Source organism: Narcine bancroftii, chromosome 5 (assembly GCF_036971445.1).
Source record: "Narcine bancroftii isolate sNarBan1 chromosome 5, sNarBan1.hap1, whole genome shotgun sequence".
NCBI lineage: Eukaryota > Metazoa > Chordata > Chondrichthyes > Torpediniformes > Narcinidae > Narcine > Narcine bancroftii.
This window is the reverse complement of record NC_091473.1, coordinates 113,814,934-113,842,861: the sequence shown is the minus strand read 5'-3', so window position 1 is coordinate 113,842,861 and position 27,928 is coordinate 113,814,934. Positions and strand designations below refer to the sequence as shown.

The 27,928-nt window shown below is 49.5% G+C and overlaps 3 protein-coding genes across 10 annotated transcripts in view; 1 reads left to right on the top strand and 2 right to left on the bottom strand.

Annotated features, from left to right (window-relative positions):
• dmap1 (DNA methyltransferase 1 associated protein 1) overlaps positions 1-134 on the bottom strand; it is a 108,581-nt gene extending 108,447 nt beyond the window's left edge. For all 4 annotated transcript variants that reach the window (XR_011357875.1, XM_069938811.1, XM_069938810.1 and 1 more), the window contains exon 1: positions 54-134. The gene's annotated coding sequence lies outside the window, so the exon portion shown is untranslated. The remainder of the gene's footprint in view (positions 1-53) is intronic.
• LOC138765323 (nascent polypeptide-associated complex subunit alpha, muscle-specific form-like) lies at positions 1-6,728 on the bottom strand. The gene is made up of 2 exons (XM_069942366.1): positions 513-6,728; positions 1-180 (listed from the first exon to the last, which is right to left on the bottom strand). Exons 1-2 carry the CDS (start codon positions 6,726-6,728, stop codon positions 1-3), a joined length of 6,396 nt encoding a protein of 2,131 aa, XP_069798467.1.
• Positions 57-27,928, top strand: part of LOC138763886 (HORMA domain-containing protein 1-like) — a 74,614-nt gene continuing 46,742 nt past the window's right edge. For 2 of the 5 annotated variants that reach the window (XM_069938818.1, XM_069938814.1), the window contains exons 1-2: positions 640-745; positions 22,720-22,809. In XM_069938818.1, coding sequence (XP_069794919.1) covers positions 22,762-22,809 — 48 coding nt within the window. In that variant the 5' untranslated portion in view covers positions 640-745; positions 22,720-22,761. Of the gene's footprint in view, positions 443-622; positions 746-10,320; positions 10,506-22,719; positions 22,810-27,928 lie in introns of those variants that run through there. The other 3 variants (XM_069938815.1, XM_069938816.1, XM_069938817.1) reach the window with 3 other exon arrangements.

The window sequence follows — 27,928 nt, the reverse complement described above, 5'->3', positions numbered from 1 at the left end:
TCACTTCATTATAACATCTCCAATGAAATAAACATGATCAAGTCCATAATTACCAAGACGACGCTCTCCGATGATTAATATGAAAACCCGTCCTCCAACTGCTCGGCCCAACAGCAAGCTCAGCTTTTCCTCTTTCAATCTTTCGACAGCGCTTTCCGCATTAACAGTGGCGTGGCCAAGCTGCATTGTGGGAGTTCGAATTCATGCGTCTGCGCATGTGTGAACCGCGCAGCACTTTGGGACTTGGAGTCCCAGTTTCTGTCGAGAATTAATTTACGGGAAAACAGCGGGTCGGGCAAGACCAGTGGCAAAAAGAAAAGGCGTTAACTTTTCAGGACAGAAGCCTTTCATGAAACTCTGTTTCTCTTCCCTTGATCTGTTGTGTTTCCAGCGTTTTATCGGTTTTTCACACTTACATTTCAGCGTGAACTGAGAGACCGTGGTAAGGTTCATTGGTGGTGGTGGTGGTGTGTGAGTGTGTGTGTGGGGGGTGGGGGGGGGGGTGTAAAAACTGAAAATATTTGAGTAAGGTGTCTTTGAGACCAGAGAGAGAGCATCCGCCAGGTGGACGTGGAAGGAGACGGCGTGGCGGGAGGCGCATGCGCAAATGTTGCGCTTGCAAACGGAACGTGCGCGAGCGGGGCGTTTTCGTTCAAAAGGAGCGAGAGCGGGTGAGGGGGCTGAAGGCGCGAAGGATTGGGTGACGAGGCGTGGGAAGGTAAAGGGACGGTGCCAAAGCGTGCAGGTAACGGGAATGGGGAAAGGGGTGCTGATAAAGGGGGCAGGCAGTGGGGGGGGGGGTGCTGATAAAGGGGGCAGGCAATGGGAGGGTGCTGATAAAAGGGGCAGGCAGTGGGGGGGGTGCTGATAAAGGGGGCAGACAGTGGGGGGGTGCTGATAAAGGGGGCAGACAGTGGGGGGGTGCTGATAAAGGGGGCAGGCAGTGGGGGGGTGCTGATGAAGGAAGCAGGCAGTGGGGGGGTGCTGATGAAGGGGGCAGTGAGGGGGTGCTGATGAAGGGGCAGGCAATGGGGGGTGCTGATGAAGGGGGGCAGGCCGTGGGGGGTGCTGATAAAAGGGGCAGGCCATGGGGGGGTGCTGATGAAGGGGGCAGGCTGTGGGGGGGTGCTGATAAAGGGGGAAGGCCGTGGGGGGGTGCTGATAAAAGGGGCAGACAGTGGGGGGGTGCTGATAAAGGAGGCAGGCCGTGGGGGGGTGCTGATAAAGGGGGCAGGCCGTGGGGGGGTGCTGATAAAAGGGGCAGGCCGTGGGGGGGTGCTGATAAAAGGGGCAGGCCGTGGGGGGGTGCTGATGAAGGGGGCAGGCCATGGGGGGGTGCTGATGAAGGGGGCAGGCCGTGGGGGGGTTCTGATGAAGGAAGCAGGCAGTGGGGGGGTGCTGATGAAAGGGGCAGGCCGTGGGGGGGGTGCTGATAAAGGGGGCAGGCCGTGGGGGGGGTGCTGATAAAGGGGGCAGGCCGTGGGGTGGGTGCTGATAAAGGGGCCAGGCCGTGGGGTGGGTGCTGATAAAGGGGCCAGGCCGTGGGGGGGGGTGCTGATAAAGGGGGCAGGCCGTGGGGGGGGTGCTGATAAAGGGGGCAGGCCATGGTGGGGGTGCTGATAAAGGGGGCAGGCAGTGGGGGGGGTGCTGATAAAGGGGGCAGGCAGTGGGGGGGTGCTGATAAAGGGGGCAGGCAGTGGGGGGGTGCTGATAAAGGGGGCAGGCAGTGGGGGGGTGCTGATAAAGGGGGCAGGCAGTGGGGGGGTGCTGATAAAGGGGGAAGGCAGTGGGGGGTGCTGATAAAGGCAGCAGGCGGTGGTGGAGGGGTGCTGATGAAGGGGGCAGGCAATTGGGGGTGCTGATGAAGGGGGCACAGTGGGGGGGGTGCTGATAAAGGGGGCAGGCAGTGGTGGAGGGGTGCGGATGAAAGGGGCAGTCCATGGGGGCGTGCTGATGAAGGGGGCAGACAGTGGGGGGGTGCTGGCAGTGGGGGGGTGCTGATAAAGGGGGCAGGCAGTGGGGGGGTGCTGATAAAGGGGGCAGGCAGTGGGGGGGTGCTGATAAAGGGGGCAGGCAGTGGGGGGGTGCTGATAAAGGGGGCAGGCAGTGGGGGGGTGCTGATAAAGGGGGCAGGCAGTGGGGGGGTGCTGATAAAGGGGGCAGGCAGTGGGGGGGTGCTGATAAAGGGGGCAGGCAGTGGGGGGGTGCTGATAAAGGGGGCAGGCAGTGGGGGGGTGCTGATGAAATGGGCAGGCGGTGGAGGGGTGCTGATGAAATGGGCAGGCAGTGGGGGGTGCTGATGAAGGGGGGCAGGCCGTGGGGGGTGCTGATGAAGGGGGCAGGCAGTGGGGGTTGCTGATGAAGGGGGCAGACAGTGGGGGGTGCTGATGAAGGGGGGCAGGCCGTGGGGGGTGCTGATGAAGGGGGCAGGCCTTGGGGGTTGCTGATGAAGGGGGCAGGCAGTGGGGGGGTGCTGATGAAGGGGGCAGACAGTGAGGGATGCTGATGAAGGGGCAGGCAATGGGGGGGTGCTGATGAAGGGGCAGGCAATGGGGGGGTGCTGATGAAGGGGCAGGCAATGGGGGTGCTGATGAAGGGGCAGGCAATGGGGGTGCTGATGAAGGGGCAAGCAATGGGGGTGCTGATGAAGGGGCAGGCAATGGGGGTGCTGATGAAGGGGCAGGCAATGGGGGGGTGCTGATGAAGGGGCAGGCAATGGGGGTGCTGATGAAGGGGCAGGCAATGGGGGTGCTGATGAAGGGGCAGGCAATGGGGGTGCTGATGAAGGGGCAGGCAATGGGGGTGCTGATGAAGGGGCAGGCAATGGGGGTGCTGATGAAGGGGCAGGCAATGGGGGTGCTGATGAAGGGGCAGGCAATGGGGGTGCTGATGAAGGGGCAGGCAATGGGGGTGCTGATGAAGGGGCAGGCAATGGGGGTGCTGATGAAGGGGCAGGCAATGGGGGTGCTGATGAAGGGGCAGGCAATGGGGGTGCTGATGAAGGGGCAGGCAATGGGGGTGCTGATGAAGGGGCAGGCAATGGGGGTGCTGATGAAGGGGCAGGCAATGGGGGTGCTGATGAAGGGGCAGGCAATGGGGGTGCTGATGAAGGGGCAGGCAATGGGGGTGCTGATGAAGGGGCAGGCAATGGGGGTGCTGATGAAGGGGCAGGCAATGGGGGTGCTGATGAAGGGGCAGGCAATGGGGGTGCTGATGAAGGGGCAGGCAATGGGGGTGCTGATGAAGGGGGCAGGCCGTGGGGGGGTGCTGATGAAGGGGGCAGGCCGTGGGGGGGTGCTGATGAAGGGGGCAGGCCGTGGGGGGGTGCTGATGAAGGGGGCAGGCCGTGGGGGGGTGCTGATGAAGGGGGCAGGCCGTGGGGGGGTGCTGATGAAGGGGGCAGGCCGTGGGGGGGTGCTGATGAAGGGGGCAGGCCGTGGGGGGGTGCTGATGAAGGGGGCAGGCGGTGGAGGGGTGCTGATGAAGGGGGGCAGGCAGTGGGGGGTGCTGATGAAGGGGGGCAGACCGTGGGGGGTGCTGATGAAGGGGGCAGGCCGTGGGGGTTGCTGATGAAGGGGGCAGACCGTGGGGGGGTGCTGATGAAGGGGGCAGACCGTGGGGGGTGCTGATGAAGGGGCAGGCAATGGGGGGGTGCTGATGAAGGGGCAGGCAATGGGGGGGGTGCTGATGAAGGGGCAGGCAATGGGGGGGGTGCTGATGAAGGGACAGGCAATGGGGGTGCTGATGAAGGGGCAGGCAATGGGGGTGCTGATGAAGGGGCAGGCAATGGGGGTGCTGATGAAGGGGCAGGCAATGGGGGTGCTGATGAAGGGGGCAGGCCGTGGGGGGGTGCTGATGAAGGGGGCAGGCCGTGGGGGGGTGCTGATGAAGGGGGCAGGCCGTGGGGGGGTGCTGATGAAGGGGGCAGGCCGTGGGGGGCTGCTGATGAAGGGGGCAGGCCGTGGGGGGCTGCTGATGAAGGGGGCAGGCCGTGGGGGGCTGCTGATGAAGGGGGCAGGCCGTGGGGGGGTGCTGATGAAGGGGGCAGGCCGTGGGGGGCTGCTGATGAAGGGGGCAGGCCGTGGGGGGCTGCTGATGAAGGGGGCAGGCCGTGGGGGGCTGCTGATGAAGGGGGCAGGCCGTGGGGGGCTGCTGATGAAGGGGGCAGGCCGTGGGGGGGCTGCTGATGAAGGGGGCAGGCCGTGGGGGGGCTGCTGATGAAGGGGGCAGGCCGTGGGGGGGCTGCTGATGAAGGGGGCAGGCCGTGGGGGGGCTGCTGATGAAGGGGGCAGGCCGTGGGGGGCTGCTGATGAAGGGGGCAGGCCGTGGGGGGGCTGCTGATGAAGGGGGCAGGCCGTGGGGGGGCTGCTGATGAAGGGGGCAGGCCGTGGGGGGGCTGCTGATGAAGGGGGCAGGCCGTGGGGGGGCTGCTGATGAAGGGGGCAGGCCGTGGGGGGGCTGCTGATGAAGGGGGCAGGCCGTGGGGGGGCTGCTGATGAAGGGGGCAGGCCGTGGGGGGGCTGCTGATGAAGGGGGCAGGCCGTGGGGGGGCTGCTGATGAAGGGGGCAGGCCGTGGGGGGGCTGCTGATGAAGGGGGCAGGCCGTGGGGGGGCTGCTGATGAAGGGGGCAGGCCGTGGGGGGGCTGCTGATGAAGGGGGCAGGCCGTGGGGGGGCTGCTGATGAAGGGGGCAGGCCGTGGGGGGGCTGCTGATGAAGGGGGCAGGCCGTGGGGGGGCTGCTGATGAAGGGGGCAGGCCGTGGGGGGGCTGCTGATGAAGGGGGCAGGCCGTGGGGGGGCTGCTGATGAAGGGGGCAGGCCGTGGGGGGGCTGCTGATGAAGGGGGCAGGCCGTGGGGGGGCTGCTGATGAAGGGGGCAGGCCGTGGGGGGGCTGCTGATGAAGGGGGCAGGCCGTGGGGGGGCTGCTGATGAAGGGGGCAGGCCGTGGGGGGGCTGCTGATGAAGGGGGCAGGCCGTGGGGGGGCTGCTGATGAAGGGGGCAGGCCGTGGGGGGGCTGCTGATGAAGGGGGCAGGCCGTGGGGGGGCTGCTGATGAAGGGGGCAGGCCGTGGGGGGGCTGCTGATGAAGGGGGCAGGCCGTGGGGGGGCTGCTGATGAAGGGGGCAGGCCGTGGGGGGGCTGCTGATGAAGGGGGCAGGCCGTGGGGGGGCTGCTGATGAAGGGGGCAGGCCGTGGGGGGGCTGCTGATGAAGGGGGCAGGCCGTGGGGGGGCTGCTGATGAAGGGGGCAGGCCGTGGGGGGGCTGCTGATGAAGGGGGCAGGCCGTGGGGGGGCTGCTGATGAAGGGGGCAGGCCGTGGGGGGGCTGCTGATGAAGGGGGCAGGCCGTGGGGGGGCTGCTGATGAAGGGGGCAGGCCGTGGGGGGGCTGCTGATGAAGGGGGCAGGCCGTGGGGGGGCTGCTGATGAAGGGGGCAGGCCGTGGGGGGGCTGCTGATGAAGGGGGCAGGCCGTGGGGGGGCTGCTGATGAAGGGGGCAGGCCGTGGGGGGGCTGCTGATGAAGGGGGCAGGCCGTGGGGGGGCTGCTGATGAAGGGGGCAGGCCGTGGGGGGGCTGCTGATGAAGGGGGCAGGCCGTGGGGGGGCTGCTGATGAAGGGGGCAGGCCGTGGGGGGGCTGCTGATGAAGGGGGCAGGCCGTGGGGGGGCTGCTGATGAAGGGGGCAGGCCGTGGGGGGGCTGCTGATGAAGGGGGCAGGCCGTGGGGGGGCTGCTGATGAAGGGGGCAGGCCGTGGGGGGGCTGCTGATGAAGGGGGCAGGCCGTGGGGGGGCTGCTGATGAAGGGGGCAGGCCGTGGGGGGGCTGCTGATGAAGGGGGCAGGCCGTGGGGGGGCTGCTGATGAAGGGGGCAGGCCGTGGGGGGGCTGCTGATGAAGGGGGCAGGCCGTGGGGGGGCTGCTGATGAAGGGGGCAGGCCGTGGGGGGGCTGCTGATGAAGGGGGCAGGCCGTGGGGGGGCTGCTGATGAAGGGGGCAGGCCGTGGGGGGGCTGCTGATGAAGGGGGCAGGCCGTGGGGGGGCTGCTGATGAAGGGGGCAGGCCGTGGGGGGGCTGCTGATGAAGGGGGCAGGCCGTGGGGGGGCTGCTGATGAAGGGGGCAGGCCGTGGGGGGGCTGCTGATGAAGGGGGCAGGCCGTGGGGGGGCTGCTGATGAAGGGGGCAGGCCGTGGGGGGGCTGCTGATGAAGGGGGCAGGCCGTGGGGGGGCTGCTGATGAAGGGGGCAGGCCGTGGGGGGGCTGCTGATGAAGGGGGCAGGCCGTGGGGGGGCTGCTGATGAAGGGGGCAGGCCGTGGGGGGGCTGCTGATGAAGGGGGCAGGCCGTGGGGGGGCTGCTGATGAAGGGGGCAGGCCGTGGGGGGGCTGCTGATGAAGGGGGCAGGCCGTGGGGGGGCTGCTGATGAAGGGGGCAGGCCGTGGGGGGGCTGCTGATGAAGGGGGCAGGCCGTGGGGGGGCTGCTGATGAAGGGGGCAGGCCGTGGGGGGGCTGCTGATGAAGGGGGCAGGCCGTGGGGGGGCTGCTGATGAAGGGGGCAGGCCGTGGGGGGGGGGTTTGCTGATGAAGGGGGCAGGCCGTGGGGGGGGGGTTTGCTGATGAAGGGGGCAGGCCGTGGGGGGGGTGCTGATGAAGGGGGCAGGCCATGGGGATAAGGGAGCTGATAAAGGAGGCAGGCAGTGGAAATAGTGTTGAGAATATACGCTGGCGTGCATTTGATGTCATCACGCTTTGCGTGTGTGTATAGAGTGTACTGTGAGGAACTATTTTAGGTTAGTAATAAACAAAAAATGAGACAACATGTTTGTGTGTATGTGTATATTTCTGAGCCTAGAGTACACAACTGGTTGGCAATAACGAACTTCTACAGAAGGAGAGAAAAAGCAAAATATAATGAACAAAAAACTACAGTGAATCACAGGCTCATGCATTGAGAACAAAGAAAAGAAGACTCAGAATGGCAGAGGGACTGTTTGGAAAATTCGAGGACTCAGAAAAAAACTGCCATGACTGTCTAAAGATTTGATCAATACTGTCTTCCCATAATATTACTGACACTGGTTTGAAGCAAAAAAACAGGTGCTGTTTCTGAGCCAACTGGGAAGCAAGACATTTAAATTGATGAAATCTCTGTCAGCACCTGAAAGACCAAGTACAAAAACTTATGCAGAGTTGTGTGCTATAATAGGAGAACATCTGTGTCCTAAGCCACTGGTTATTACAGAAAGACAAAATTTTATTTCAGAAAATAGGCAAATCCATAAGTGAATAATTGACTGAATTAAGTAGACTGTCAGAAACTTGTGATTTGATGAATTCTTAAAGTATTAAGAGACAGGTTAGTTGTCGGTTTAGCTGATTACAGTACCCAAAGTACATAAGATGTATCCATTAAGGCTGCATTTGACACAGCCTTGGGTTTTGAGATGACTGATTTTTTTTTTAAACTTGGAAATTATACAAGGCTAATCAAAGATGGTGGGAAAATTTAACTGACGAAAGTGTTTCCGCCACAGAAAAAGCAGCCAGAGTGCGGATAATTGTTATTTCAGAAAAGCTAGATGTCATCCATGTGACAGAGGAACACATCAAAGCCAAATGTCCAAGAAAGAAATAAAGTGTCAACAAGGGGAAAAGGGAGAAAAAGCAAAGATCAGGATACAAAAACATCCCTCCAAGTAAAAACCGTGGAGGTGAAGGATGAAAGCCTAACAACATGGTGGAAGACAAGTCACTGCAAGTAATGTATATTCACAGATTAATGGATAAGAAATTGGAAATCTCCGTCCATGTGAAAATCAACAACTAACCTCTTCAAATGGAGTTGGACACGGGAACAGCAGTGTTGTTAATGCCAATAAAGTTAAAAACACAACTCTTACTTCATCTTACATGGTGTTGAAAACAGTCATGGGAAAAAGTCAAGGTGTTTTGGAATTACAAAGTTAGCATTAAATATAAAAGACATTCACTGAAAAGATGATCCTTCTACGTCATTGATGCCAAGAGACCAGCATTATTTGGAAGAATCTGGTTGTCACATATCCAACTAGATTCCATGGAAATTGGATTTGTAATGAACGTGTGTATGGAGGGTGAGGCCAAGCTAAAACTGGAGTGAGTGCTTAAGAGTTATCATGATTTTCAGAAAAGGCCTGGGGAAAATCCAAGGAGTCCAGGCGAAGATACACTTGAAATCCAGTGTTGAACCCAAGTTCTAGAAGCCCAATAAATGGAAATAAATGGAATAAATTTGCAATAAATGGAAAGATTGAATCAGAACTAAACAGGTTGGAAAAGAATGAATCCTGAAAATAATTCAATACCGTGATTGGGCAGCTTCTATCATGCCAGTCCAAAAAGCCAATAGAAAATTCTGAATTTGTGGTGATTACAAAGTCTCAATCAAGGGTTGCCCAAAGCAGAGGAATTATATCAGGCCCTGAAAGGGGGGGGGAAAAAATTAACAAAACTGGACTTATCCTCGCAAATCAGCTTGGATGAGGCCTGAAAGAAATATGAGGCAATCAATATTCACTTGGGGTTATTCACCTATACCAGCAGCCCCTAATATTACAAGTGGTCATGGACAAATTGTTGTATGGCATAAATTTAGGATGCTACCTCAATTATACCATAATTACAGGTCGAGACGACTCAGAGCATCTTCAAACCCGGAAAAGGTCCTAACCTGATTGCACAAGCAAATGTCAGTCTGCGCCAGGAAAAGTGTGTATTTATGGTACCTTCCGTAACATACAATTAATAGTGAAGGAGCCCAAATGGATGCCACTCAAAGAGCACCCTACCCATCTTATCAAGCCGAATTGCAATCATTCCTGGATTTGGTTAACCATTATCAGAAACATGTTCCAAATATGCCAACACTGTGCAGCCCGCTGAACCAATTGTTAAGAAAAGAACAGAAATGGTGCTGGAATGAAAAGGCAAGAAACACAATCGTTTGAAAGAATTGCTGACATCCAGCGATCTTGTTCTTGTCCATTACGAGAAAAGGATGTTGCCAGTGGGCTTAGGTGTAGTGCTACTACGGGTGACGGAAAAGGGAGAATAACTGGTGGCTTATGCCTCCCAATCTTTGATGGCTTGTGAACATAATTATGCACAACTGGAAAAAGGACTCCCCACACTATTTGATGTCAAATGAATTCACCAATACTTGTATGGTTGGAGGCTTACCTTGGTAACAGACTGTGCTACAACTATTGTATGTATGTATTATATGAGCTGGTCCACCCCCGAACCTGTGACTCCTCCCTCCCGGAAATCCCTATAAAAGATGTTATACGCAAACTCCTCCCTCAGTACCTGCCTTGGAACTGGGCCAGCAACATGAGATGTGTTGATGTCTTGAGGTGATTAAAGCCTATTAATCACAACTCCCTGCTGGTTGATCAATAGTGCTACAATTTAATCATAATTTTTTGGGATATGAACAAGACAATATGGGCAGATAAACTGGACACTGACCTTAAAAATCCAAGGGCCTCAGTCACAGTCGGTCAATGGTTGCACTGCCTTAACGCTTTCATGAGATGCAACTACATGCAGAGTGAGGAAGACAAATGAGATCTACTTTTCGCTCAGGTCGGCCACCGAGTCTTCCAGATGATAAGCTACTGCACTACTTACTCGGCCACAATGGAGCTCCTGCAGAAACCGTATCGGACCCCAACGAACGTCATCTACACCAGATTCCTTCTGGGTAGTTGTAGACAAGCGCCTGATGAGTCAGTCGACAAGTACATGCAGATTCTGTGGGAGATGGGGCAAGCCTGCAACTGCAGAGATGTCTCTGTTGCTGCCCTGATGCGCAATGCATGTGTGACTGGATTCAAGTCTGATCACATCAGACAGAAACTCCTAGAAAAAGGCGATTGAAGCCTGCAAGAAGGAGTCGACCTGCCTAAGTGCTTGAGATATTGTAGCTTAATGCAGAAGTCATCTCAGTGAATGAGGTCACCATGTAGGGAGCTCGGGCACTGCCATCTTGGGTCGTGGGGTCACAAGTCACTGCTGCTGCCATTGAGCACCCAAAGTACTACTTGTGCGGACATACAAAACATTCTCGAAAGCACTGCCTGGCCCGAAATGCTACATGCACCGCCTGTGGGAAGAAGGGACACTATGGGAAGGTGCGTAGGTCCCAACCCCCTTTCAGCAGCGCCGTGTGCAGCTGGCAGCCACTGCCATCTTGAACTGCCCCACTTCTGGCTTCACCTCTGACGTCATTTCTGGTCATGGGAAATGGCTCAGTGGAACCATGGGGGCGGCAAGTGGGGGACAGCACTACTTCCGATGTCACTTCCAGCAGCAAAGATCATCACCACATGCGCGAAATGGAGGCAGCCATCTTGGCTTCCTCCTCTGAATTAACATTACAGCAGCGACTCAGACAGCAAATGTTGGTCTCGATTACCCTGGATCAGGTCAGCCCACGTCAACTGGCCAAGGCCTTTATGAACATCAAGGTAAATTATCGCATCACAAACTGTTTATTCGATACAGGGAGCATGGAGAGCTTCATTCACCCAGGCACAATGCAGCACTACTCCCGGTAAAATTTAAAGTCTCCCTGGGCTCCAAATCCCACTCTGCTCAGATCCACGGCTGCTGCAGTGTGGCGCTGGCTGTGGGAGCATGAAGTACAAAAACTTTAAGCTCCCTATCATCCCACAGCTCTGCGCACCAGTCATACTTGGACTAGATTTCCAGTATGAGCTAAAGAGTGTCCAAATGCAGTTTGACGGCCTATACATGCCTCATGGTCCACAACTGCAAATTTTTAAACCACCTGGTATTTTCCCCCTCTCTTTCTCGGCCACCCCCCTCCCCCACCCCCACCCCATGGTCTCTCTACCCTCCAAGTCCCACTGCCACCCCTGTTTGAGAACTTTGCCCCTGATTGCAAGCTGTTCACCAACAAGAGCAGATGATACAGGCCAGGGGACAGAGCCTTCATCAAAGCAGAAGTAAAACAGTTTCTGGCAGAGGGAATCACAGAACCCAGCATCAGCCCCTGGAGGGCACAGGTGGTGGTAGTTAAGAGTGGAGAAAAACACTGCATAGTCATCGACTACAGCCAGTCCATAAACTATTTCACCGAGCAGGATCCCTACCTACTCCCCTGCATCACTGACATGGTAAACCAGATTGCCCAGTTCTGGGTCTTCTCAACCATTGACCTCAAGTCAGCCTACCACCAACTCCCAATCTGTCCTGAGGCAGACAGCTGCCTCTCCCACTTCCTCCGGGTCCCCTTTGGGGATACCAATGGGTCTCTCTTCCAGAGGGAAATGGATTGAATAGTGGATGACAATGGGCTAAAGGCCACATTTCCTTACCTGGACAATGTGGCCATGACCAGCAGGATCATGACGCTAACCTGCAGAAATTTCTCCAGACAGCCAAACATATAACCAAAAGAAGCGCATGTTCAGTACTTCACACCTGGCCATCCTTGGTTACATGGTGGAGAATGGCATCATTGGGCCCAATCCTGACTGCTTGCACCCCCTCTTGGAACTCCAATTGCCCTATCCCCTCAAGGCCCTGAAAAGGTGCTTGGGCTTCTTTTCGTGTTACACCCAGGGGTCCAGAATTACATGGACAAATTCCGATATACCACCTTTCCCCTGTTGCATCAAGGGTGACATCGCCAAGGCGGGGACGCACACCATGGATGAATCCATCCCCTTCCAGGTGGAGAGTGACGCATCCAACTTTGCCCTGGCTGCCATGCTCAACTAGGTTGGCAGGCCAATGGCTTTATTTTCCCGAACCTTCCAGGGGCCCGAACTTCAGCACTCAGCCATCGAAAAACAGGCCCAGGCCATAGTGGAAGCTGTGCGCCACTGGAGGCACTACCTAGAACACCATTCAGCCTGCTGACTGACCAATGTACAGTTGCTTTTATGTTCAATAACGAACAGCGGTGGAAAAATGAAGAATGACAAAATCCTGAGGTGGAGAAGTGAGCTATCTACTTACAACTACGAGATCTTGTACCTGCCCAGGAAGCTCAACGAGCTTCCTGATCCCCTGTCCAGGGGACATGTGCCAATACATAGCTGGACCGCCTCCAAGTCCTCCACAACAACCTCTGCTTTCTTGGGGTCACCAGGCTCTACCACTTCATTTGAGCCTTTAACCTCCCTTAAATCAGGTGAACATATCAGGGAGCTGACAAGAAGCTGCCTGGTCTGTGCCAAGTGTAAACCCCAATTCTATTGGCCAGACAAAACCTACCTCATCAAAGCCACCCACCCCTTCAAGTGGCTGAGTATGGACTTCAAGGCCCCTCTCCCATTCACCAACAGGAATGTACACTTCCTGAATATCACTGACGAATACTCCACTTTCCTTTTGTCATCACCTGTCCAGACATGACCACAGCCACAGTCATAAAGGCACTACATAGCATATTCGTTCTGTTCAGATACCCCTGCTATATCCATAGCAACTGGGGATCCTCCTTTATGAGTGAGGTTTTGCGTCAGTACTTGCTGGCCAGTGTTCTTAGCCAAGAGCAGAACCACGGGGGAACAGCACCGTCTGGAAGGCAGTCCTCCTAGCCCTCAGGTCAAAAGGCCTATTCATCTCCCAGTGGGAAGACGTACTCTCTGTGGCACTATACACCACCAGGTCCCTTCTCTATTGCTACTTATGCGACACCACATGAAAGGCTCTTTTCCTTCCCCAGGAAGTTGGCATCGGGAACCACACTGCCACCCTGGCTGACGACCCTTGGACCCATACTGCTCTGGAGGCATACCAGATGCCACAAGACTGACCCTCTGGTCGAGAAGGTCCACCTCCTCCATGCAAACCCCCAATCCACTTACTTAGAGTACCAAGATGGGCAGTAGGACACGGTTTCTCTCCGAGACCTGGCGCATGCAGGGGACCCCTCAACCAACCAATCAACATCCCCTCATAGTTAACCTGGCCGAGCAACCCCACAGTCCTACTAACCCCCCAGCCTCCGGAGGCACAGCCTGTTGCGCAAGTCACTGCCCGTTAACCAGCAGCTGAACCACAACGAACCTTACGACGGTCGCAGCAACAGATGAAACCACCGGACAGACTGAACGTGTAACAAACATTGAATCGGTTCACAATACTGGACTTTGTTTCAAAAGAAGGGGTGAATGTGGTGCCACCACTATGTATGTATTGTATGAGCTGGCCCACCCCCTGAACCTGTGATTCCTCCCTCCTGGAAATCCCTATAAAGCCTGTGATGCCCAAACTCCTCCCTCAGTACCTGCCTTGGAACCGGGCCAGCAACATGTGAGAAGTGTTGATGTCTTGAGGTGATTAAGGCCTATTATTCACAAATCCCTCTCTAATATGGTTGAATGATAGCGCTACCCAGATAACAAACCACTGAGTTTGATTCTAGGCCCTAAAAAGGGGATTCCAGTGCTAACTGCAATAAGATTTCAAAGGAGGGCACACAATTCGCCGCATATGATTACAATTTGAAACATAAACCAGCAACATAAAATGGCCATGCTGATGCCCTATTTCACTTAGCTCTACCTGAAAGTGAATGAAAAGACGAGATAATTAAATGGATGGCAGAAGCTACGGCTATTAATCATGAACAACTTTATTATTTACCAATTATGGCAAAGACTGTCAGCAAAGTACAGAAAAGAAGTTATACTGTCAAAGGTCCTGTAGCAAGGTTGCTACGGCTATACCTAGATTATTAGCCTTATACCCCTAAGGCTGTAGCTCAAATCCGCAGAAGAAAGACACACACACATCAGTAGAGTGTATTCAACACTGAGTTTATTGAGTGGCAGCTCTGCCTTTTATAGTCAGCTTGGCCGCGTCACCATCGGGGCATAACTTGAGTGGGCCAGCTGCCAATTGGTTACCTTGGATTCCCAGGCCTCAATTGAGCCCCCTGCAATTCACCAGCGATGATTTGCCAGTTTCACTGCTCTGCTGGCAGCCTATGGAAACGGGCATTTCAGCCTCCACGATGTTTTGCCGGTCACCCCGTTTGACACCCATTACCTGTGTCGGCCAGAGATGCGGGCCACTACACAAACCCCCGCCCCCCCCAAAAAAAACTGGCAATTACGGCATTTTTTAGGAGGCCAACCCCTGTGCCGTGGGGTCAGGTGCGAGATGGGCTGGTTAAAGTCCAAATAGGCTGGTTTTCAACTGGTCGAGTGTGAAAGTCTCTTCCCTGTCGCCAATGTCCAAAACACAGGTGGAGCCGTTGTGTCTGAGGACACGGTATGACCCCTCGTAAGACTGCAGTAGAGGTGGCCAGTGATCCCTGTGCCGAGCAAACAAGTATTTACAGTCATTAAAGTTCTTTGGGACGTAATTTCAGGGTTGGCCATGGGGTCTAGGTTTAGTGGGGGCCAGGAGGCCTAGGCACTTGTATAGTCAGGACGATGTGGTCGTTGGGAGCACCCCTAAGTCCTCAGGGGCCGCCCTGAATTTACCTGGTATAATTAGGGGTGTGCTATAGAATAACTCAGCAGAGGATGCCTCGAGGTTCTCCTTGGGTTCGTCAGTCCAGTAAGTTGTGCCATTAAGGCTGCCTTAAGGTGTCTGTGGAACCTATCCACCAACCAGTTGGCCTGTGGGTGATGCACTGTGGTGTGGTGGAGTTTGGTCCCAAGGGCGTGGGCTAGTGCGGTCCACAGACTGTAAGTGAATTTGGCCCCCCTGTATGATGTAAGGTGCTCGGGGACCCCAAAACACACTACCCAAGTGTTGAGTAAAGCCCATATGCATGCTTCTATGGAAGCCTCTGATAGTGGTATCACCTCTGGTCAACCGGTTCACCATTGTGAGCAGGTAAAGTGCACCTCTGGAAACAGGTAGGGGCCCCACAATATCAATGTGCACGTGGCTGAAGCGGTGACATGGTGGCCTGAATGTCTGTGGTGGGGGTTTGATATGAGTCTGGATTTTGGATGTCCTGGCCCACAGGGTGACCTCTTTGCAGAGGCCATTCCAGACATACCTGTTCGCCACCATTTTGACTTTAGTCCTGATGGCAAGTGAGCCAAGTTATGGACCAAGTCAAAAAAACCGCCTATTCCATGCAGCTTGAATTACAGCACGAGGTTTACCCGTCAAGGTGTCGCAGAGCAGCATGCAATTGCTGTGGGTGATCTGAATGTCCTCCAGTTTAAGCCAGTGAGTGTTGTCCAGTATGCCGGAATGGCAGGGTCTGCTTGCTGCTCATCAACCAGGGCCGCGTAGTCGATACCGGGGGTAGGGTCGTGCAGTGCCAAGATAGCCGGATGGGATAGGGCATCAGCCACCAGCTATGTGTTCAATGTCTATTGTAAATTCAGAAAGGTAGAACAGGTGCCACTATTTCCTGCCTGATCACGGATATGTCATTTTACTGAAGGCAAAGGTAAGGGGTTTTGAACTATTTCCTGCCCTCCAGGAAGTAACAAAAGTGTTGAATTGCCGGGTATAAGGCTAACAGTTTTCTATCAAAGGCACTGTGCTTGAGTTCTGGTGGCCTGAGGTGTTGACTGAAAAAGGCAAGCAGTTGCCATTGTCCATTCACCAGTAGCTCTACTGCACCCCTGACCGCTGTGCTGGTGGCGTTTGTCGTAAGGGCAGACAGGGCATCTGTCCACGGGTGTACGCAGAGGGTGGCATTAGCTAGGGAGTTTTTGGTGGCCTGGAAGGCCTTGGTTGCCTCCAGAGTCCATTGTATGTTTTTACTGAGTCCTACCATGAGGGGAAAGAGTGGGCTCATGATGTGGGCTGCTGCAGGTATGAAGCGGCAATAAAAGTTGACCATACCTGCAAACTCTTGTAGAACTTTCACCGTTGATGACACGAGGAAAGAGTGTATAGCATCCACCTTAGTGCGTAATGGTCTGGCTCCACTTTGGTTGATACGATGGCCCACGAAGTCACTAGTTTCTTGGCCAAACTGACAATAGGCCAGGCTGATGGTTAGGTTGACATTGCTCAGTCTGGAGAATAATTGTTTTAAGTGGGCAGTGTGCTTGGTGCGGGTGTGGCTGGCAGTTAAAATGTCATCGAGGGAGACAAAGGCAAAATGCGGAACCAGGCCCATTGCATCCATCAGTCTCTGGAAAGTCTGAGCTGTGTTTTTTTTTAACCTAAAGGGCATGCAGAGAAATTCAAATAATCCAAAGGGGATTATTATGGCGGTTTTTGGGATGTCTTAGGGATGTAATGGGATTTTGTGAGGGCTCCTGATGAGGTCCACCTTTGAAAATATTTGTTCCCTGTGCAGGTTAGCAGTGAAGTCTTGGATATGAGGCATGGGATATCTGTCTAGCATGGTGGCCTCGTTGAGGTGGTGGTAGTCTCCACATGGCCTCCAACTACCCGCTGCCTTGGGACCATGTGGAGAGGGGAGGGCCAAGGATTTTCAGAACACCGCACAATGCCAAGTTCCTCCATCTTTTTGAACTCATCCTTGGCTAGGTTGAGTTTCTCAGGGGGAAGTTGCCACGCCCTGGCTGGAGGGGAGGGCCCTCTGTAATGATTTGGTGCCTCACCCCATGTTTGGGTTCCGCTGAATGGAAGTGAGGCATGGTGATGGAAGGGAATTCTGCTAATACCCGAGTGAATTCGTTGTCAGCAGTACTCACTGAATCCAGGTGGGAGCTTGAGTGAGAGTGATTGAAATGTCTGGGTGCAAACCAGCAGGCACAGTAAGTTGGCCCACGGGAAATCTGCAACCAGTAATGGTTTTTGTACGGCCACCACTGTAAACTTACAAGTGAATTGTCTGTCCCCGAAGTGTAGGGGAATGGTGCGGGAGCTGGATGTTGGAGCCGTTTGCTGCTCGGTGCTCCTGGCCCACTTTGCCGCAATGAGGCTCCAGGCTGGTTGGGGGAATAACACTGTATTGTGCTCCAGTATCCACCAAGAAACGTCGGCCTGATGGAGTCTTGAATGTGTAGCAGGCTATGCAGTTGGCCAATTATTGCAGCCATTAACGTCAGCTGACCTGGGCATTTTCCTGAAACACTCGGGGAATGGCATCGACAGGCATCGGAACCCCACCGTCAGTAATAGACACAGTATAGCTCACCGGTAAGGCATAGCATTCGGATGGTCGGTTGGATGGACAGTTGGTTGGTGGTCTTCCTGGTCAGGCACTGGTGATGCAGTGCTGTCACCTGCTCAAGCGAAGCGCAGGTGTCTCTCTTTGCTGCTCATAGCAGGTCTGTGCAGGCAGCCACCTTCCTGGGGTCATCAAAGCTTTCCTCTGCGATAAGCAACTGGATGTCCTCAGGCAGCTTCTCCAGGAAGATCTGCTGGAACAATGGGCAGGAGGTGTGGCCATCATTGAGACCCGAGCATGTTACTCATGAGGATGGAAGGGGCCCTGAACCCCAAACCGTCAATATGCACCAGTTGGGCAGCGGGCTTGCACTTTGAGAACCTGTAAGTGTGGGTTAACAGCTCTTTGATGGCCACATGCCTTCCTTGTTCCAAAGGCTGCTAAAGGAAGTTGATGATGCGGGCTGTGGTGTCCTGACAGGGCGCTGACCACGTGGTAGTAGCGTGTGTAACTGGCAGAGATCTGTCAGTTGCAAATCCAGAAGCCAGGCAGCTTCAACGCTACGGCATTTATGCAGGTTGCTCTTCCATCTTTTGGTCCAAAGCACCATTCGGGGTCACCACTGTAGTAAGGTTGCTCTGGCTACAGCTAGGTTATAGCTCTCGGTTATAGCCCTAAGGCTCTAACTTGAATCCGCAGGAGAAGAAAGACATACGTCAGTAGAGTGTATTCGACACTGAGTTTATTCAGCTGCCTTTTATAGTCAGCTCGGCATGTCACCACCGGGGTGTGGCTTGAGCGGCTGGCTGCCGATTGGTTACTTCAGATGTCTGGGCCTCAATTGGGCCCCCTGCCATCCACCGGCAGTGATTGGCTAGTTTCACAGCTCTGCCGGCGGCATATGGAAACAGGCGTTTCAGTCCACATGATGTTTTGCCAGTCATCGTATTCAACAGCCATTTCATATGTTGGCCTGAGGCACGGGCCGCTGCCATCCAATATTTCACATTAAATGGGTGGCCCGAGGCCAAAGCTATTTCTTCGGAACTAAAACCTTATTATACATGATGCAATAAAATATTAATTGAAAAAGTTATTATGGGGACAGGACAAACATTCCTACGAAATGGCAGGTTGCCATGTTATCAGAGCTCTACGATAATCACCCAGGGATTGTTCGATGAAAGCTTTGGCATGTATGCATGTTTGATGGCAATCAATGGGCATCTGTATTGAACAGATGGTGAGAAGATATTGCATTTGTCAGGAGATGCAACCCAAAGCACCTCAAGTAGACTGCAGCGTGTTTCTATATGCTATTAGAAAATCTGCGATTTTGTGATTCCATGATATATTTACAAATTTCTTTTGTTTTCATGGCCTTTATAAAAGTTTGCACAAAATGTTCCACTTCCCCATTTGAGCTCGAGTGCCTAGGCACTCACGTAGTCAGGACGATGTGCTGATAAGAGGTATCGTATATTGTTATTACATAGGAACATCTTAAAAGTATCAGATACAAACTGTGGCCCATTATCAGAGACTAGTTCTATAGGTAATCCATATAATGTGAACATATTTCATAGTCTCTCAATTGTCTGGTTTCTGGTTGTTGTCATGTGTGATACTACTGGCCATTTAGAGTGTGCATCAACAACAGTAAAGAAGTTTTCTCCCTTAAAGGGATCAGCGAAACCTGCGTGAATCCTGTGCCATAGTTGCGATGGCCACTTCCATAGGTTAGCTTTAGCTTGAATATTGTGAATATACACTTGCGTGCATATGATATCACTCCTGGTGTGTGACGATGTCATGTATGTAAATTTTGTGTGCTGTGGGGAACCATTTTAGATTAATAATAAAGAATGAATGAGACATCACGATTGTGTGTGAGTGTATTTCTAAGCCTAGAATACACAACAGTTGGGGAGCTGATAAAGAGTGTAGGAAATGCGAATAGGGGAGCTGAAAATGTCATGGGGAGTCCAATGCAGGCTTACTGTGTAATAGTATAAGAGAGCAGGTAACGAAGGACTGGTCATGGGGAAAGAGAATTAATAGCCGGTGAGAGTTAGTTATATGATGGCAATGGTGCAGGTGACCAATTTATAACACTGGTAGTGAATATGAGAGTTTATTGTGATACACATAAGTATGATGCACCAAAATTTTTATTTCCTGTAGCCACACACATATGTAAGATATGACAATGAATATGAAATGATAGATAAATATTGACAGTTGCAGTTCGAGCAAAGAGTGCTGCTACAAAACAATAAATTTGTAACATGTTCATGACAATAAATTCTGATTCTGAAAGTCCTGTTTCTATTGTTCAGACGTATCTTTTGATGCTTCTGAATAGTTTATGTTTATGGTTATATGGGGAGGGGGGAGGCTCCAACTGTTCAGATCTGAAGGTGACAAGGTGCTGACTTCAAACCTCTGTACATTTTGCCTGAAGGTAGCAGTGAGAAAGAGTATGTCCAGAGAAATCGGGATATGATATTGGCTGATAATGCATGAGAAACAGACAATGTAAAAGAGCAGAACTCATTAGAATTCAGGAGAATGTGTTGGTATAATGGTTATTAATAGGCTGGAGGGGTGGATAATAGTGAAAACTGCAATTGGTGTAAAGGAGGGGGTGAAAAAACCTTTATTAAAATCAATAAAAATATTTTAAAAAGCAAGAAAGTGAGGGATACATCTGGACTTTGGGTTGAGATTCTAAATTGGGGAAAGGCCAATTTTGAGGAAAAGAGAAAGGATCTAGAATGTGGAGATTGGGATAAATTGTTTTTGGGCAAGGATGTGTGAAATAAGTGGAGAACCTTAAGAGGTGAAATTTTGAGAGTACAGAGTCTGTATGTTCCTGTCAAGATTAAAGGCGAGGTTAGCAGGCATAGGAACCTTGGTTTTTAAGGGATAGTGGGGATCTGGTTCGGAAGAAGAGAGGGGTATAGCAGGTATAGGCAACATGGAGCAATTGAGGTACTTCAAGAGTATAAAAATGTAAGAAAAATCTCAAAAAAGAAATCGGGAAGGCTAAAAGAGGACATAAGGTTGGTTTGGCAGACAACGTGAAGGAAAATCCTACAGGTTTCTACAGGTATATAAAAAGCAAAAAGATGGTAAGGGACAAAATTGGTCCTTTTGAAGATCAGAATGGGTGGCTTTGTATGGAGCCAAAAGAGTGGGAAACCTTAAATGTTTTTTCATCAGTATTCACTCAGGAGATGGACTCAAAATTGTGGGAAGTAAGGAAAACAAGTAGTGAGGTCATGGAACCTAAACAAATTAAAGAGGAAGAGGTGCTTACTGTCTTAAAGCAAATAAGGGTGGATCAATCCCCAGGGCCTGACAAGATATTTCCTTGGATGTTGAGGAAGGCTGGTGTAGAAATTGTAGAGGCTCTGTCAGAAAAATTTAAAATGTCCTTAGCCACTGGTGAAGGTAGCTCACATTGTTCAGTTGTTTAAAAAAGACTTCAAAAGTAACCCTAGAAATAATAGACCAGTGAGCCTTGCATCAGTAGTAGGTAAATTATTGGAAGGTGTTCTAAGAGATCGGATATACAATTATTTGGAGAGCCAGGGACTGATTAAACATAGTCAACATGGTTTTGTGTGTGGTCGGTTGAGCTTAACCAATCTGATGGAGTTTTTCGAGGAGGTTACCAGGAAAGTTGATGAAGGAAAGGCTGTATATGTTGTCCACGTGGACCTTAGTTAGGCCTTTGACAAGGTCCCAGATGGGAGATTAGTCAGGAAGGTTCGGACGCCAGGTATTCATGCTGAAGTAGTGAACTGGATTCAACAATAGCTAAAAGGGAGAAGCCAAACATTAGTGGTGGATAATAATTGAGGCCTGTTTCTAATGGTGTGCCTCAGGGATCGGTGCTGGGACCATTGTTGTTCATCATCTATATCAATGATCTGTATGATAAACTGGAACAGGTTTGCAGTGGAACAGGTTTGCAGTCGACACTAAGATTGTTGATGGTAAAGAAGGTTTTCAAAACTTGCAGAGGGATCTGGATCAGCTAGAAAAATTACTTGAAAAAAAGGCAGATGGAATTTAATGCAGACATATGTGAGGAATTGCATTTTGGAAGAATAAACCAAGATTGAGCAGTGTGTTAAAACAGAGGGATCTAGGAATACAGATATATAATTCCCTGAAAGTGGCATCACAGGTAAATAGGGTTGTAAAGTGAGTTTTTGGCATATTGGCTTTCATAAATCAAAGTATTGAGATAGGAGTTGAGATGTTATGGTAAAGTTGTATATGATATTGGTGAGGCCAAATTTGCAGAATCTTGTGCAATTTTGGTCAATTAACTACAGGAAAGATTTCAATAAGATAGAAAAAGTGGAGAGAAGATTTACTAGGATGTTGTCTGGACAAATTAGGACTTTATTCCTTGCAACATAGTAAAATGAGGGGAGATTTGATAGAGGTATTTAAAATTGAGGAGAATGGACAGGGTAAATGTAGATAGGTTTTTTTTTTACACTGAGGGTAGGTGAGATACAAACCAGAGGATATAGGTTAAGAGTGAAAAGGGAAAAGTTTAGAGGGAACATGAGGGGAACTTCTTCACGCGGAGAGTGGTGGGAGTGTGGAACGCGCTGTCAGCTGAAGTGGTGAATGTGGGCCCAACATTAACATTTTAAGAAGAATTTGGACAGGTACATGGATGGGAGAGAAATGGAGGGCTATTGGCTGGGTGTAGGTTAGTGGGACGAGGCAAAAAAAATGGTTTGACACAGAAGGGGCCTATTTCTGTATTGCAATGTTCTGTGGTTCTAAATGCTGGAGAAACTCAACAGATCTCACAGCATAGGATGTTGCATGACCCTTGAGTTCCTCCAGCATTTCTGTGTTTTTTTTTACATTTAAGTAAATGCCTTGTTTTCTTTTTCCCTCAATAATGTAAATATGGTTTATATTTTTATGTAGTCCGAAGGAAAGAAGTACGGATAAACTAAAACTTAAACAGATAAGAGAAGTAGAAGGGTGAGAGGTCAGTGAGATACAAGGGTCAAAGAGAAATGCCAATGAGGTTGATGCCAAGAATTTGATGTTATACTAATAATCATTTCTCACTATTTAATTTCAAATACTTTATACAAGCACTTTGTGTATTTCATAATATTTTATCCTAAATACTTAAAACAGTGTTGTTATGAAGTTATACATTGCATGTGCAGAATGAGTTATTGAAGGAGAGATTTTAGCAGCATTTAAGAATAAGATATTTTATGATATGGAGGATAACTAATATAATTAATGATACGTGGGGAAATTACATATTAAGCTGAACATCATTGGAATGAAAGGAAAAACATTGCTGGAAATCTAAATTAAAACCCAAGAATATTGGAAAACCTCTTTCTCCACAGATGCCACATAACTTGAACAATGTGCATAAGTTCGCTCAATTTCATGAATCTCTGTAATAGTTTCTAAGTTTTGACAGTTTTGTAATATAAATAGTAAAGGGTTGAAGTATATAAGTAATATAAACATGTGATCTGTTCATGTTGCATTTACCAATCAGACTTAAGGATAATTAATGTTCCTTGTTTATTTTTTGAATTCTGACTTTGAGCCTCTTGTCTATCTTTTTGGTATAGGCTTATAATTCATAGAATCACCAGAAAAGCCTTCCTGTTTCCATGGCAACAACACAACAAATTCGAGTCTCTGAAAAACAAGTATCTGGGGTAATATTTTCATTCATTGCAAGAATAGATTTTGCAATGAAGTTTCCTTATAATCTATTACAAGACTTTATATGTTGAAAGTAAATTGCAGCAAATAATGTGCATTAACAATGCTGTTCTGTGGTTGCCATTTATTTTTGATCATAAATATGATCAAAATACTTTAAGATAATGAAGGATAATTGGTAATTAAATGAACAAATTTTATTAAAGAGAACTTGAGAGAAACAAGCAACATTTCTTGTCTTTATTCCCATTCAGTCAAAACTTTCTACAAAAGCTTCCTTTAAATATGTAGACTAATTGGTCCTATGCTACAATTCTTGAAAAGCATCTAGTATTTCATAAACAATGTATATAAATAACATCCCTCTAAAATCTGGGGGAGGGGAGGGGGAAAGAAAAAATATGTTCCTTAGTTCTTTGATTTGGCACAATTGTTTTCCTGATTTTGATTTGTCTTGGGGTTGCCACTGAGCTTTAATGCTTTCATTCTACAGGGTTAATGGTACGCTCTCTGGTATCTCTGTCAAATATGCCAATCTGCTTGTCTTATTGATGTGGCACCTGTTTCTATGATGCATCATCTGTTGGTTGAAAAAAAGTTGTTTCTCTGTGTTCAAAAGATATGGAATTTTGTATGAACTAATGAGTTTTAAATTATTATATGATTACAGATATTTTTTATATACCTTAAAGTTTTTAAAAAAAATATATTTTGCCTAAGTTAAATCCAACAAAAGGTGAAGGTAAATAAATGAATATATACCATTTTGCATGCTATCCAGGGTAGTTAATTTATGCAATGGGTAGTGCAATAATAAATAAATAAAGAGCACTGTGGGGAGTGGAGTTACAATAAATCAAACAGTGCATGGTACAGATAAAAGTACTTTTAAAATCTGTTCAGGGCATCCTCTTTTGACTGTAGGAAATCCATTTAAGAGTCAGCAGGTAAGAAACTGCCCTTGAATCTGGAGGTTGGTGTTTACAAGCACAAATATCTCTGCCCGACAGAAGGCGGAGAAGAAAATATGAATGGAGTGGATGGGTCCTTTAATGTACTCGCAGCTTTCCTGAAACAGTGGGAAGCATAGATGATGTCAATGGAGGTAAGTTGGGTCTCTTTTATGGCCTGAGTTGCATTTAAGTTCTGTGGTTTCTTGCAGTCTTGGGCAGAACAGATTCCGTACCAAGCTATGATGCAGTGGAACTGCATCTGTAAAAGTAGTTTGGACCTTTGAAAATGTCAAATTTCATCAAGCATGAGAAAAAGTAGACTTTATTGCACTTTCTTAGGTGCAACATTGATGTGGTTTCTGCATCACATGCTAAGTTTCTTCAGTACATTTGTGTATTGAACTTGAGCCCAGCATCTCCAGATTTTCTTGTTTAATTCCAGAAAAGGTAAATGTCCTGACACCATGCCACCAAGAAACGATAGCTCCTTCCTATATTCATTTTGTTGTTGATGAGATTTGGTCTATGACGGTAGTTTAGCCATACATTCATGAGTGCATTGGAGTAGAGTAAGGAAGTGAACTTTGACAGGCAATGGCCTTAATGACTATCGACCAGACTAATGACCTGCCTTAATGACTATCGACCAGTCGTACTTACACCAACAGTGATGAAGTGTTTTGAAAGGCTGGTGATGAAGCATATCAGCTCCTGTCTGAGTGGTGACATGGATTCATTCCATTTCATCTATCGTAGTAATAGGTCAACAGCAAATGCCATCTCTCTGGCTCGACACAAAACCCTGGAACACCTGGACCACATACATCCTGATGCTCTTTATCTAGCAAACTCCAAGACCTGGGAGTTAACACCCCACTGTTTAATTGAATCATGGATTTCCTCACTTCCCGACCACAATCAATGAAGATTGGCAAGAACTTCTCCACTACAATCTCCATCTGTACTGGAGCACCACAGGGCCATGTTCTTAGACCCCTGCCCAATTCACATTGTACTTACAACTGTGTGGCTCGATGCAATAATACCATCAACAAATTTGCCGATGGTACCATGATACTGAGTTGTATAAGGAAGGGGGATGAGTCAGCATACAGGATGGAGATTGAAAACTTGCCTGAATGGTGCACCAACAACAACTTTGCAGCAGTTGGATATCCTCAGGTGGCTATTCCAGAAAAACCTGCTCAAAAAGCAAACAAGGTTTGTGCCCCTCAGCCAAAACCAGTATGTCACTCATAAGGACAGATGGGGCCCTGTACTCCAAGCCATCCATGTGCAACAGTCGGGCAGCATGTTCGTGCCATGAGAGCCTGAATGTTTGGGTTAAAAGCTCTTTGAAGGCCTCATATTTGCATTGTTCTGGAGGCTGCCGCAGGAAATCGACAACTTGTGCTGCTCTGTCCTGATTGAGGAGATCTGTTGGAGCTGGAACTAGGCTTTGGCCTGTTCGAACCACACCAGTGGTTGTGCTGTCCAGAATGTCGGCAGTTTCAAGGAAACTTCGGGTCCAAATGCTGTTTTGACCGGTTGGGGGGTCACCAATGTAGTGAGTTGCTACAGCAGAAAATGGAAGAACTACACATATTCAATGTGATTAGATTCAAGACTGATTTATCGCCCTGCTTATATAGGCCCAGTTTCCCGCAGCTTGGCGCATTTTACCTGCTGTCGTCGGTGGACGTGACGTTAGCAGCATTCTGGTCACTGATTGGCTAATGTTCCCTCCAAACGGGCAGTTAGCCAAGGAAAAAGCCTGCGTGGGCTTTGTGCATTCGCTGCATTCGACCATCATTTTGTGTGTCAGTCTGCCTCCCAGGTAGCAGGCCGCTACAGGGAAACTTTTGGGTCCAGTGATCTTAATGCCATTAGTTTCAAGTTAATTATGGAGAAAGATGAGTCTGGGCCTCGGGTTGAGATTCTAAATTCTAAATCCTGAGTGTATTCTTTCATTAGATGCAGAAAAAGCTTTTGTTCAAATAGAATGGGCACATCTATTTATAACACTTGAACATTTTAATTTTAGTTCTGGTTTCATTACGTGGGTTAAATTATTGTATTCACGTCCATCTGCCACAATTCTTATTAATTTACAACAATCTGCAATGTGGCACTTGTTAAGGATGCCTTTTAAGTCCTTTATTATTTGATCTGGTGATTCAACTATTAACAATTGCATTTTGTGAGGGCAGGGACATTTTAGGGATACAGAGTAGCATAAGGTCTCTCTTTATGCAGATGATCTCCTACTTTTCATTTCAGATTTTTTTGGCTCATTCCCCCATATGATGTCAGTACTTTCACAGTTCATTCAATTTTCAGGATATAAATTGAATTTATATAAAAGTGAATTACTTCCATTGAATTTTCTTGCATCAATGTATGATGATTTTCCTTTAAAGATTGGCAAATTGATTTTTAACAATCTTGGTATTAAAATTACAAAGAATCATAAGCATCTTTTTAAGGAAAATTATCTTGCTTCATTCAAACAAGTGAAACATTCCCTGACTCAGTGGTCAGATTTGTCTACAACTTTAGTTGGCCATATAAATTGTGACAGAGTATATAGAGATGTTTGGGAGATAAATTGGGAAAGGTTTGTTAGAGCAGGTCACACACAAACACTTTAAAACACAGAATTTTTGCAGGAGCTTTTGCAAGAGTGCTCAGACTCACGATGGACTTGTTATTTGCAAAAGACAACAAATGTAATAACAGGCAGTAGCAGCTTTGTCTGGAAAAGAGCATTTACTGTCTGCCAGGTCATGTGATCTTTGCAGGTAGAGAGCAGGAAAAAAAGAGGCTTTGCTCTCAGAGTTAGTGGGAGTAAGCGAGGAGAGTCACAGATATTGGTTCCAGAGGGACAAGCTAGCAAGCTTTGGAAGATGGCCTGATCAAAGGAGAAGACTGGCTGTCCGGTGTTTCCCTTGGAATAGGAGAAACAGAAAAGAACTCTGGTGACCTGAAACAAAGAGGTTATCATCTGGAGAACCCTGAAGGGGGCGTTTCGTCAGCAAGACACTGGAGTGGCTGATCAAAAAGGAATCATGTAACCATATATAACCATATAACTACTTACAGCACAGAACAGGCCAGTTCGGCCCTACTAGTCCATGCCATAACAAATCCCCACCCTCCTAGTCCCACTGACCAGCACCCGGTCCATACCCCTCCAGTCTTCTCCTATCCATGTAACTATCTAGTCTTTCCTTAAATGTAACCAATGATCCCGCCTCGACCACATCTGTCGGAAGCTCATTCCACATCCTCACCACCCTTTGCGTAAAGAAATTTCCCCTCATGTTCCCCTTATAATTTTCCCCCTTCAATCTTAAACCATGCCCTCCAGTTTGAATCTCCCCCACTCTTAATTGAAAAAGCCTATCCACGTTTACTCTGTCCCTTTTAAAATCTTAAACACCTCTATCAAGTCCCCTCTCAATCTTCTACGCTCCAGAGAAAAAAGCCCCAGTCTGCACAACCTTTCCCTGTAACTCAAACCTTGAAATCCTGTCAATATTCTCGTGAACCTTCTCTGCACTCTCTCTATTTTGTTTATATCTTTCCTATAATTTGGTGACCAAAACTGTACACAATACTCCAAATTTGGCCTCACCAATGCCTTGTACAATTTCATCATAACCTCCCTACTCTTGAATTCAATACTCTGATTTATGAAGGCCAACATTCCAAATGCCTTCTTCACCACACCATCTACCTGAGTATCAGCCTTGAGGGTACTATTTACCACAACTCCTAAATCCCTTTGTGGCTCTGCACATCTGAATAGCCTACCATTTAATGCATATGACGTATTTAGATTTGCCTTTCCAAAATGTAACACCTCACACTTATCTGTATTAAATTCCATCAGCCATTTCTCAGCCCACACCTCCAGCCTTCAGTTGTGGATGTCCTGGAATAAGAAAAACTTTCTCTCTGAAAACCAACAAGAACCCTTCTGAGTGGTAACCATTTACCTGTTAAGCACCAAAGCCTGGTAAACTTTATTAATGTTAACTTCTTTGCACAGTATAAGAATTGTCTGCAACCAGTGAGATTGGACTGTGGACCAAAGAACTTTGCTGAACCTACACGCACATTACACACACATGCGCTTAGAATTAGAAGGGGGTTA

Bases quoted from the DNA above. Each gene is read 5' to 3' on its own strand.
- LOC138765323 (XM_069942366.1), bottom strand. From the start codon at position 6,728: ATGCACGCCAGCGTATATTCTCAACACTATTTCCACTGCCTGCCTCCT. The intron at 181-512 runs GTTTTTACACCC...CCCACAATGCAG, and splicing joins ACCTTACTCAAATATTTTCA to CTTGGCCACGCCACTGTTAA.